Source organism: Oncorhynchus keta, chromosome 11 (assembly GCF_023373465.1).
Source record: "Oncorhynchus keta strain PuntledgeMale-10-30-2019 chromosome 11, Oket_V2, whole genome shotgun sequence".
Taxonomy (NCBI): domain Eukaryota; kingdom Metazoa; phylum Chordata; class Actinopteri; order Salmoniformes; family Salmonidae; genus Oncorhynchus; species Oncorhynchus keta.
The window spans coordinates 3,291,961-3,304,609 of record NC_068431.1 but is presented as its reverse complement, the minus strand read 5'-3'; the positions used below and the strand labels follow the sequence as shown (position 1 = coordinate 3,304,609).

General features: G+C 49.9%; 1 protein-coding gene across 2 annotated transcripts in view; it reads left to right on the top strand.

The window, feature by feature from the left end:
• heatr6 (HEAT repeat containing 6) overlaps positions 1 to 12,649 on the top strand; it is an 81,575-nt gene that overhangs the window by 20,451 nt on the left and 48,475 nt on the right. For both annotated transcript variants that reach the window (XM_052529107.1, XM_052529108.1), the window contains 4 exons: positions 79 to 253; positions 2,030 to 2,236; positions 6,221 to 6,320; positions 6,400 to 6,755. In XM_052529107.1, coding sequence (XP_052385067.1) covers positions 79 to 253; positions 2,030 to 2,236; positions 6,221 to 6,320; positions 6,400 to 6,755 — 838 coding nt within the window. The remainder of the gene's footprint in view (positions 1 to 78; positions 254 to 2,029; positions 2,237 to 6,220; positions 6,321 to 6,399; positions 6,756 to 12,649) is intronic.

The window sequence follows — 12,649 nt, the reverse complement described above, 5'->3', positions numbered from 1 at the left end:
GTTCCATGGCAGGGTGTGGCAGGGTGTGTGTGTGTGTGTGTGTGTGGTAATGTGTGTGTGTGTGTTCTCTCCCACCAGGTTGTTCCATGGCAGGGTGCGGCAGGGTGTGTTGCTGTGTCTCCTAGCCGTGGTGAAGGCAGTTGAAAAGAGGACGCTGTATGGCTATTGGTCGTCGTTCATACCGGATGCTCCCATTGGTGGACCTCCTCCTCTCACACTGCTCACTGTAGTACTGAAGGACCCCTCACCCAAGGTAGGTACACACACCTGAAAAGTAACCCTGGTCTCTCCCACCAGATGTGTGTTTGTGTGAGGCTGGTCTCTCTCCCTCCAGGTGTGTGTGTGTGTGTGTGTGTGTGAGACGCTGGTCTCTCTCTCCCTCCAGGTGTGTGTGTGTGTGAGACGCTGGTCTCTCTCTCCCTCCAGGTGTGTGTGTGTGTGTGAGACGCTGGTCTCTCTCTCCCTCCAGGTGTGTGTGTGTGTGTGAGACGCTGGTCTCTCTCTCCCTCCAGGTGTGTGTGTGTGTGTGTGTGTGAGACGCTGGTCTCTCTCTCCCTCCAGGTGTGTGTGTGTGTGTGTGTGAGACGCTGGTCTCTCTCTCCTCCAGTGTGTGTGTGTGAGACGCTGGTCTCTCTCTCCCTCCAGGTGTGTGTGTGTGTGTGAGACGCTGGTCTCTCTCTCCCTCCAGGTGTGTGTGTGTGTGTGAGACGCTGGTCTCTCTCTCCCTCCAGGTGTGTGTGTGTGTGTGAGACGCTGGTCTCTCTCTCCCTCCAGGTGTGTGAGTGAGAGACGCTGGTCTCTCTCTCCCTCCAGGTGCGTGTGTGAGAGACGCTGGTCTCTCTCTCCCTCCAGGTGTGTGTGTGTGTGAGACGCTGGTCTCTCTCTCCCTCCAGGTGTGTGTGTGTGTGTGTGTGAGACGCTGGTCTCTCTCTCCCTCCAGGTGTGTGTGTGTGTGTGTGTGAGACGCTGGTCTCTCTCTCCCTCCAGGTGTGTGTGTGTGTGTGAGACGCTGGTCTCTCTCTCCCTCCAGGTGTGTGTGTGTGTGTGAGACGCTGGTCTCTCTCTCCCTCCAGGTGTGTGTGATGTGTGTGAGACGCTGGTCTCTCTCTCCCTCCAGGTGTGTGAGTGAGAGACGCTGGTCTCTCTCTCTCCAGGTGTGTGAGTGAGAGACGCTGGTCTCTCTCTCCTCCAGGTGCGTGTGTGAGAGACGCTGGTCTCTCTCCTCCAGGTGTGTGAGTGAGAGACGCTGGTCTCTCTCTCCTCCAGGTGTGTGTGTGAGACGCTGGTCTCTCTCTCCCTCCAGGTGTGTGTGTGTGTGTGAGACGCTGGTCTCTCTCTCCCTCCAGGTGTGTGTGTGTGTGAGACGCTGGTCTCTCTCTCCCTCCAGGTGTGTGTGTGTGTGAGACGCTGGTCTCTCTCTCCCTCCAGGTGTGTGTGTGAGAGACGCTGGTCTCTCTCTCCCTCCAGGTGCGTGAGTGAGAGACGCTGGTCTCTCTCTCTCCCTCCAGGTGTGTGTGTGAGAGACGCTGGTCTCTCTCTCCCTCCAGGTGTGTGAGTGAGAGACGCTGGTCTCTCTCTCTCTCCCTCCAGGTGTGTGAGTGAGAGACGCTGGTCTCTCTCTCCCTCCCTCCAGGTGTGTGAGTGAGAGACGCTGGTCTCTCTCTCTCCCTCCAGGTGCGTGTGTGAGAGACGCTGGTCTCTCTCTCCCTCCAGGTGTGTGTGTGTGAGACGCTGGTCTCTCTCTCCCTCCAGGTGTGTGTGTGTGTGTGAGACGCTGGTCTCTCTCTCTCCCTCCAGGTGTGTGAGTGAGAGACGCTGGTCTCTCTCTCTCCCTCCAGGTGCGTGTGTGTGTGAGACGCTGGTCTCTCTCTCCCTCCAGGTGTGTGAGTGAGAGACGCTGGTCTCTCTCTCTCCCTCCAGATGTGTGAGTGAGAGACGCTGGTCTCTCTCTCTCCCTCCAGGTGCGTGTGTGAGAGACGCTGGTCTCTCCCTCCAGGTGCGAGTGTAATGCTGGTCTCTCTCCCTCCAGGTGCGTGCGTGTGCACTCCAGGTGGTGTCTGCATTGCTAGATGGTTCCCGTCAGTTCCTGGGCGTGGCTGAAGACTTGGCTCCAGCCAGAACCTCGTACACTCCATTCTCCTTCTCCCTCGCCACCGCCGTCCGCGAGCTTCACCGCTCGCTCTCCCTCGCTCTGCTGGCCGAGGCCTCTGCTCACACGCTCACTCAGATCATCAAGGTGACTCACTCACTCACTCACTCACTCAGATCATCAAGGTGACTCACTCAGATCATCAAGGTGACTCACTCAGATCATCAAGGTGACTCACTCAGATCATCAAGGTGACTCACTCAGATCATCAAGGTGACTCACTCAGATCATCAAGGTGACTCTCACTCACTCACTCACTCACTCACTCACTCACTCACTCACTCAGATCATCAAGGTGACTCACTCACTCACTCACTCACTCACTCACTCACTCACTCACTCACTCACTCAGATCATCAAGGTGACTCACTCACTCACTCAGATCATCAAGGTGACTCACTCTCTCACTCACTCACTCACTCACTCACTCAGATCATCAAGGTGACTCACTCAGATCATCAAGGTGACTCACTCAGATCATCAAGGTGACTCTCTCAGATCATCAAGGTGACTCTCTCAGATCATCAAGGTGACTCTCTCAGATCATCAAGGTGACTCTCTCAGATCATCAAGGTGACTCTCTCAGATCATCAAGGTGACTCTCTCAGATCATCAAGGTGACTCTCTCAGATCATCAAGGTGACTCTCTCAGATCATCAAGGTGACTCTCTCAGATCATCAAGGTGACTCTCTCAGATCATCAAGGTGACTCTCTCAGATCATCAAGGTGACTCTCTCAGATCATCAAGGTGACTCTCTCAGATCATCAAGGTGACTCTCTCAGATCATCAAGGTGACTCACTCACTCAGTCAGATCATCAAGGTGACTCACTCACTCAGTCAGATCATCAAGGTGACTCACTCACTCAGTCAGATCATCAAGGTGACTCACTCACTCAGTCAGATCATCAAGGTGACTCACTCACTCAGTCAGATCATCAAGGTGACTCACTCAGATCATCAAGGTGACTCACTCAGATCATCAAGGTGACTCTCGCAGATCATCAAGGTGACTCTCGCAGATCATCAAGGTGACTCTCGCAGATCATCAAGGTGACTCTCTCAGATCATCAAGGTGACTCTCTCAGATCATCAAGGTGGCTCTCTCAGATCATCAAGGTGGCTCACTCAGATCATCAAGGTGGCTCTCTCAGATCATCAAGGTGACTCTCTCAGATCATCAAGGTGGCTCTCTCAGATCATCAAGGTGACTCTCTCAGATCTCAGGTGTCAGATCATCAAGGTGACTCTCAGTCAGATCATCAAGGTGACTCTCTCAGATCATCAAGGTGACTCTCTCAGATCATCAAGGTGACTCTCTCAGATCATCAAGGTGACTCTCTCAGATCATCAAGGTGACTCTCTCAGATCATCAAGGTGACTCTCTCAGATCATCAAGGTGACTCTCTCAGATCATCAAGGTGACTCTCTCAGATCATCAAGGTGACTCTCTCAGATCATCAAGGTGACTCTCTCAGATCATCAAGGTGACTCTCTCAGATCATCAAGTGACTCTCTCAGTGACTCTCTCAGATCATCAAGGTGATCAGATCATCAAGGTGACTCTCTCAGATCATCAAGGTGACTCTCTCAGATCATCAAGGTGACTCTCTCAGATCATCAAGGTGACTCTCTCAGATCATCAAGGTGACTCTCTCAGATCATCAAGGTGACTCTCTCAGATCATCAAGGTGACTCACTCACTCAGTCAGATCATCAAGGTGACTCACTCACTCAGTCAGATCATCAAGGTGACTCACTCAGATCATCAAGGTGACTCTCTCAGATCATCAAGGTGACTCTCGCAGATCATCAAGGTGACTCTCTCAGATCATCAAGGTGACTCTCTCAGATCATCAAGGTGACTCTCTCAGATCATCAAGGTGACTCTCTCAGATCATCAAGGTGACTCTCTCAGATCATCAAGGTGACTCTCTCAGATCATCAAGGTGACTCTCTCAGATCATCAAGGTGACTCTCTCAGATCATCAAGGTGACTCTCTCAGATCATCAAGGTGACTCTCTCAGATCATCAAGGTGACTCTCTCAGATCATCAAGGTGACTCTCTCAGATCATCAAGGTGACTCTCTCAGATCATCAAGGTGACTCTCTCAGATCATCAAGGTGACTCTCTCAGATCATCAAGGTGACTCTCTCAGATCATCAAGGTGACTCTCTCAGATCATCAAGGTGACTCTCTCAGATCATCAAGGTGACTCTCTCAGATCATCAAGGTGACTCTCTCAGATCATCAAGGTGACTCTCTCAGATCATCAAGGTGACTCTCTCAGATCATCAAGGTGACTCTCTCAGATCATCAAGGTGACTCTCTCAGATCATCAAGGTGACTCTCTCAGATCATCAAGGTGACTCTCTCAGATCATCAGATCAGATCAAGGTGACTCAGATCATCAAGGTGACTCTCTCAGATCATCAAGGTGACTCTCTCAGATCATCAAGGTGACTCAGTCAGATCATCAAGGTGACTCACTCACTCAGATCATCAAGGTGACTCACTCAGATCATCAAGGTGACTCTCGCAGATCATCAAGGTGACTCTCGCAGATCATCAAGGTGACTCTCGCAGATCATCAAGGTGACTCTCTCAGATCATCAAGGTGACTCTCTCAGATCATCAAGGTGACTCTCTCAGATCATCAAGGTGACTCTCTCAGATCATCAAGGTGACTCTCTCAGATCATCAAGGTGACTCTCTCAGATCATCAAGGTGACTCTCTCAGATCATCAAGGTGACTCTCTCAGATCATCAAGGTGACTCTCTCAGATCATCAAGGTGACTCTCTCAGATCATCAAGGTGACTCTCTCAGATCATCAAGGTGACTCTCTCAGATCATCAAGGTGACTCTCTCAGATCATCAAGGTGACTCTCTCAGATCATCAAGGTGACTCTCTCAGATCATCAAGGTGACTCTCTCAGATCATCAAGGTGACTCTCTCAGATCATCAAGGTGATCTCTCTCAGATCATCAAGGTGACTCTCTCAGATCATCAAGGTGACTCTCTCAGATCATCAAGGTGACTCTCTCAGATCATCAAGGTGACTCTCTCAGATCATCAAGGTGACTCTCTCAGACTCTCTCAGATCATCAAGGTGACTCATCAGAAGGTGACTCTCAGATCAGATCATCAAGGTGACTCTCTCAGATCATCAAGGTGACTCTCTCAGATCATCAAGGTGACTCTCTCAGATCATCAAGGTGACTCTCTCAGATCATCAAGGTGACTCTCTCAGATCATCAAGGTGACTCTCTCAGATCATCAAGGTGACTCTCTCAGATCATCAAGGTGACTCTCAGATCATCAAGGTGACTCACTCAGACTCAAGGTGACTCTCAGATCATCAAGGTGACTCTCTCAGATCATCAAGGTGACTCTCTCAGATCATCAAGGTGACTCTCTCAGATCATCAAGGTGACTCTCTCAGATCATCAAGGTGACTCTCTCAGATCATCAAGGTGACTCTCTCAGATCATCAAGGTGACTCTCTCAGATCATCAAGGTGACTCTCTCAGATCATCAAGGTGACTCTCTCAGATCATCAAGGTGACTCTCTCAGATCATCAAGGTGACTCTCTCAGATCATCAAGGTGACTCTCTCAGATCATCAAGGTGACTCTCTCAGATCATCAAGGTGACTCTCTCAGATCATCAAGGTGACTCAGATCATCAAGGTGACTCATCATCAGGTGATCATCAAGGTGACTCTCAGATCATCAAGGTGACTCAGGTGACTCTCTCAGATCAGATCATCAAGGTGACTCTCGCAGATCATCAAGGTGACTCTCGCAGATCATCAAGGTGACTCTCTCAGATCATCAAGGTGACTCTCTCAGATCATCAAGGTGACTCTCTCAGATCATCAAGGTGACTCTCTCAGATCATCAAGGTGACTCTCTCAGATCATCAAGGTGACTCTCTCAGATCATCAAGGTGACTCTCTCAGATCATCAAGGTGACTCACTCACTCACTCAGATCGTCGAGGTGACTCTCACACATTACTCCACACTGATAATCTGTGACCGTTTGACCTGTGTGTGTATGTTTCAGTGCCTGGCTCACCTGGTGTGTAATGCTCCCTATAACCGCCTGAGACCCGGCCTGCTCAGCCCGCTGTGGAGACAGATACAACCCTACCTCCGACACAGAGGTACCTACCACACACACACACACACACCTACCTCTGGCACCAGTCTGTGTGTTCTTACAGACTTTGTGTTCTCTCCTAGACGTGAACGTGCGGGTGTCTGTTCTGACACTGTATGGAGCGTTGGTGTCGACCCAAGCCCCTCTTTCTGAGGTACAGCTACTCCTTACACACACCTCGCAGGAGACGGGGCTGAGCTGGAGGCAGAGGGAGGGCTTTTCCTCACCTCACACTCCACCCTCCCACAAATACCACAACTCACACACACCCCGGGGCTCACATACTCCAGGAGAGGAGGAGCCAGGCGTGCCCTGGCTGCTGCAGCTGTGTGTGTCGCTTGTCACTCAACCCAAAGACGACCAATCAGACAGCGAGGGTCCAGGAGGAGGAGGGGCTACAGCTCTAGAGCCCTCCCCAGTCCGCCTGGAGGCCTTACAGGTCAGAAAGACATTTCGCCTATTTAGCGTCGGTAGGTGGTTAGTTCGTAGCTGGCTAGCGTCAGTAGATGGTTAGTTCGTAGCTAGCTAGCGTCAGTAGATGGTTAGTTCGTAGCTAGCTAGTGTCAGTAGATGGTTAGTTTGTAGCTAGCTAGCGATCAGTAGATGATTAGTTCGTCGCTGGTTAGCGTCAGTAGATGATTAGTTCGTTGCTGGCTAGCGTCAGTAGATGATTAGTTTGTCGCTGGTTAGCGTCAGTAGATGGTTAGATTGTAGCTAGCTAGCATCCGTAGATGGTTGGTTTGTAGCTAGCGTCAGTAGATGGTTAGTTCGTAGCTAGTGTAACCGTATAACTTTAGACCGTCCCCTCGCCCGTACCCGGGCGCGAACCAGGGACCCTCTGCACACATCAACAACAGTCACCCATGAAGCATCGTTGCCCATCGCTCCACAAAAGCCGCGGCCCTTGCAGAGCAAGGGGAACTACTACTTCAAGGTCTCAGAGCAAGTGACGTCACCGATTGAAACGCTATTTAGCGCGCAGCACCGCTAACTAAGCTAGCCGTTTCACATCCGTTACACTAGCTAGCGTCAGTAGATGGTTAGTTTGTAGCTAGCGTCAGTAGATGGTTAGTTTGTAGCTAGCTAGCGTCAGTAGATGGTTAGTTTGTAGCTAGCTAGCGTCAGTAGATGGTTAGTTTGTAGCTAGCTAGCGTCAGTAGATGGTTAGTTTGTAGCTAGCTAGCGTCAGTAGATGGTTAGTTTGTAGCTAGCTAGCGTCAGTAGATGGTTAGTTTGTAGCTAGCTAGCGTCAGTAGATGGTTAGTTTGTAGCTAGCTAGCGTCAGTAGATGGTTAGTTTGTAGCTAGCTAGCGTCAGTAGATGGTTAGTTTGTAGCTAGCTAGCGTCAGTCGATGGTTAGGTTGTAGCTAACTAGCGTCAGTCGATGGTTAGGTTGTAGCTAACTAGCGTCAGTCGATGGTTAGGTTGTAGCTAACTAGCGTCAGTCGATGGTTAGGTTGTAGCTAACTAGCGTCAGTCGATGGTTAGTTTGTAGCTAGCTAGCGTCAGTCGATGGTTAGGTTGTAGCTAGCTAGCGTCAGTCGATGGTTAGGTTGTAGCTAGCTAGCGTCAGTCGATGGTTAGGTTGTAGCTAGCTAGCGTCAGTCGATGGTTAGTTTGTAGCTAACTAGCGTCAGTAGATGGTTAGTTTGTAGCTAACTCGCGTCAGTCGATGGTTAGGTTGTAGCTAGCTAGCGTCAGTCGATGGTTAGTTTGTAGCTAGCTAGCGTCAGTAGATGGTTAGTTTGTAGCTAGCTAGCGTCAGAGCTAAAATACCACCCCTGCAGGATTAACGACTAAACTAGTCCCTGTCTACCCAATGGCAGTTCCGTTATTTCTTGCCCCTCCACTGAGCTAGGGACTGCTCCCCAAACTCAATAGTAAGGGCCTTACAGTAGTGGGTTATCCCATTTAACCTAGAAGAAGTCTCAGAAAATATAGGCTGGTTCATTGAAAGAAAGTTTATTTTCCAATGCTTCTGTGAAATGAGGCCAGTGCTTTTATGAAGCACTCGTTTCCTAAAATGATGTCTCACTCTTTCTACAGTTCTATTAGGTGATCCTAATAAATGTTCTGTTTATAGTGTAAACTATCTTGGGGTCGTGTGATATACGTGAAGGGTTGGGGGGGGGACCCCCCCTTGCCCTCCCCCTTGCCCTCAGAACAGCCTAATTCGTCGGGGCACAGGGATGCTGGCGAGGACTGGCCACCCCTCAGAGCCTGGTTCCTCTCTAGGTTTCTTACTAGGTTCCTGCCTTTTATAGGGAGTTTTTCCTAGCTGTCTTTCTGTATAGCACTTTGTGACATTGGCTGATGTAAAACGGGCTTTATAAATATATTTGATTGATTGATTAACACACTTCACCCAATGGTGCAAGCAAAACAGACTGATTCTTAACGTGAAAAAAAAACAGGAAATGACAAACTTCCGAACTAAAAAAGACGACACCAGACCTATCCACATGGTCTCAGAAAAGATAGAATCAATTGAGCAGTACAAATATCTTGGAACTATAATTGACTCCAAATGCTCCTGGACTGCAAACACACAACAGATATACAAAAATGACAACGCCTGTATTTCATGAGGAGATTAAATAAATGATCAGGTCAATAAAAGAAAATCAACCATATTTTACACATCCTTTGTTTAGTGGTTTGGCTTTCTGTTTCCAAGCCTGGTTCAATCAACTATCCATCGCAAATGAAAACCAACTAGAGAGTACCAGCTCCGACCGTCACTCTCAACCAGGAGTACCAGCTCCTACCGTCACTCTCAACCAGGAGTACCAGCTCCTTCTGTCACTCTCAACCAGGAGTACCAGCTCCTTCTGTCACTCTCAACCAGGAGTACCAGCTCCTTCTGTCACTCTCAACCAGGAGTACCAGCTCCTTCTGTCACTCTCAACCAGGAGTACCAGCTCCTTCTGTCACTCTCAACCAGGAGTACCAGCTCCTTCTGTCACTCTCAACCAGGAGTACCAGCTCCTTCTGTCACTCTCAACCAGGAGTACCAGCTCCTTCCGTCACTCTCAACCAGGAGTACCAGCTCCTACCGTCACTCTCAACCAGGAGTACCAGCTCCTTCCGTCACTCTCAACCAGGAGTACCAGCTCCTTCTGTCATTCTCAGCCAGGAGTACCAGCTCCTTCTGTCATTCTCAGCCAGGAGTACCAGCTCCTTCTGTCATTCTCAGCCAGGAGTACCAGCTCCTTCTGTCATTCTCAGCCAGGAGTACCAGCTCCTTCTGTCATTCTCAACCAGGAGTACCAGCTCCTTCTGTCACTCTCAACCAGGAGTACCAGCTCCTTCTGTCACTCTCAGCCAGGAGAACCAGCTCCTTCTGTCACTCTCAGCCAGGAACCAGCTCCTTCTGTCACTCTCAGCCAGGAGTACCAGCTCCTACCGTCACTCTCAGCCAGGAGTACCAGCTCCTACCGTCACTCTCAGCCAGGAGTACCAGCTCCTACCGTCACTCTCAGCCAGGAGTACCAGCTCCTACCGTCACTCTCAGCCAGGAGTACCAGCTCCTAGCGTCACTCTCAGCCAGGAGTACCAGCTCCTTCCGTCACTCTCAGCCAGGAGTACCAGCTCCTACCGTCACTCTCAGCCAGGAGTACCAGCTCCTACCGTCACTCTCAGCCAGGAGTACCAGCTCCTACCGTCACTCTCAGCCAGGAGTACCAGCTCCTACCGTCACTCTCAGCCAGGAGTACCAGCTCCTAGCGTCACTCTCAGCCAGGAGTACCAGCTCCTAGCGTCACTCTCAGCCAGGAGTACCAGCTCCTAGCGTCACTCTCAGCCAGGAGTACCAGCTCCTAGCGTCACTCTCAGCCAGGAGTACCAGCTCCTAGCGTCACTCTCAGCCAGGAGTACCAGCTCCTACCGTCACTCTCAGCCAGGAGTACCAGCTCCTACCGTCACTCTCAGCCAGGAGTACCAGCTCCTAGCGTCACTCTCAGCCAGGAGTACCAGCTCCTACCGTCACTCTCAGCCAGGAGTACCAGCTCCTACCGTCACTCTCAACCAGGAGTACCAGCTCCTACCGTCACTCTCAGCCAGGAGTACCAGCTCCTACCGTCACTCTCAGCCAGGAGTACCAGCTCCTTCTGTCACTCTCAGCCAGGAGTACCAGCTCCTTCCGTCACTCTCACCACCAGGCCAGTACCAGCTCCTTCTGTCATTCTCAGCCAGGAGTACCAGCTCCTTCTGTCATTCTCAGCCAGGAGTACCAGCTCCTTCCTTCACTCTCAGCTAGGAGTATCAGCTCCTTCCGTCATTCTCAACCAGGAGTACCAGCTCCTACCGTCACTCTCAACCAGGGGCTACCAGCTCCTAGAATACAAACTGACAGGAGGGCTGTGATTACCGTCAATACAACCAGGAGTACCAGCTCCTACCGTGATTCAGAATACCAAACTCTCAACCAGGGCAGCTGATTAGAATCAAACCAGTCGGCTGTGACTAGAATACAAACTGACAGTGACTAGAATACAAACTGACAGTCGGGGCTGTGACTCTCAACCACAAAGTACCAGCTCCTACCGTCACTCTGATTCAGAATACAAACTGACAGTCACTCTCCAGGATTAGAATACAAACTCAACCAGGGTACCAGCTACCGTGACTAGAATACAACCAAGTACCAGCTCCTACCATACAAACTGACCAGGAGTACCAGGCTACCGTCACTCTCAACCAGGAGTACCAAACCGTCACAGTCAACCAGGAGTACCAGCTTAGTCAATACAAACTGACAGCTCCTACTGTCATTCTCAACCAATACCAAACTGACAACCAGGGTACCAGCTCCTAGAATACAAACTGACAGTCAGGGGCTGTGATTTAGAATACAAAACCAGGATTAGAATACCAACCTCACAGTCAACCAGTGATTTAGAATACAAACTGACACCGGGGCTGTGATTAGAATACAAGCTGACAGTCGGGGCTGTGATTTAGAATACAAACTGACAGTCGGGGCTGTGATTAGAATACAAACTGACAGTCGGGGCTGTGACTAGAATACAACCAGACAGTCGGGGCTGTGATTTAGAATACAAACTGACAGTCAACCAGGCTGTGATTAGAATACCTGACAGTCGGGGCTCTCAATTAGAATACAAGCTGACAGTCGGGGCTGTGATTAGAATACAAACTGACAGTCGGGGCTGTGATTTAGAATACAAACTGACAGTCGGGGCTGTGACTCTAGAATACAAACTGACAGTCGGGGCTCTGACCAGAGTACCAACTGACAGTCGGGACTGTGATTTAGAATACAAACTAACAGTCAGGGGCAGTCCTAGAATACAACCAGGAGTGACCAGAATACAAACTGACAGTCGGGGCTCTCAACCAGAATACAAACTGACAGTCGGCTGTGATTTAGAATACAAGCTGACAGTCGGGGCTGTGACCAGAATACAAACTGACAGTCGGGGCTGTGATTTAGAATACAAACTGACAGTCGGGGCTGTGATTAGAATACAAGCTGACAGTCTCAACCAGGGGCTGTGATTTAGAATACAAACTGACAGTCGGGGCTGACCGTCACTCTAGAATACAAACTGACAGTCGGGGCTGTGACCAGAATACAAACTGACAGTCGGGGCTGTCATTAGAATACAAACTGACAGTCGGGGCTGTGACCAGAATACAAACTGACAACCAGGGGCTGTGATTTAGAATACAAACTGACAGTCGGGGCTGTCAACTAGAATACAAACTGACACCGGGGCTGTGATTTAGAATACAAACTGACAGTCGGGGCTGTCAACCAGGAATACAAACTGACAGTCGGGGCTGTGATTTAGAATACAAACTGACAGTCGGGGCTGTGATTTAGAATACAAACTGACAGTCGGGGCTGTGATTAGAATACAAACTGACAGTCGGGGCTGTGACTCAACCAGAATACAAACTGACAGTCACTGTCAACCAGAATACAAACTGACAGTCGGGGCTGTGACTAGAATACAAACTGACAGTCGGGGCTGTGATCAGAATACAAACTGACAGTTGGGGCTGTGATTTAGAATACAAACTGACAGTCGGGGCTGTGACTCTCAACTAGAATACAAACTGACAGTCGGCTGTGATTTAGAATACAAACTGACAGTCGGGGCTGTGATTAGAATACAAACTGACAGTCGGGGCTGTGATTAGAATACAAACTGACAGTCGGGGCTGTGATTAGAATACAAACTGACAGTCGGGGCTGTGACTAGAATACAAACTGACAGTCGGGGCTGTGACTAGAATACAAACTGACAGTCGGGGCTGTGATTAGAATACAAACTGACAGTCGGGGCTGTGATTAGAATACAAACT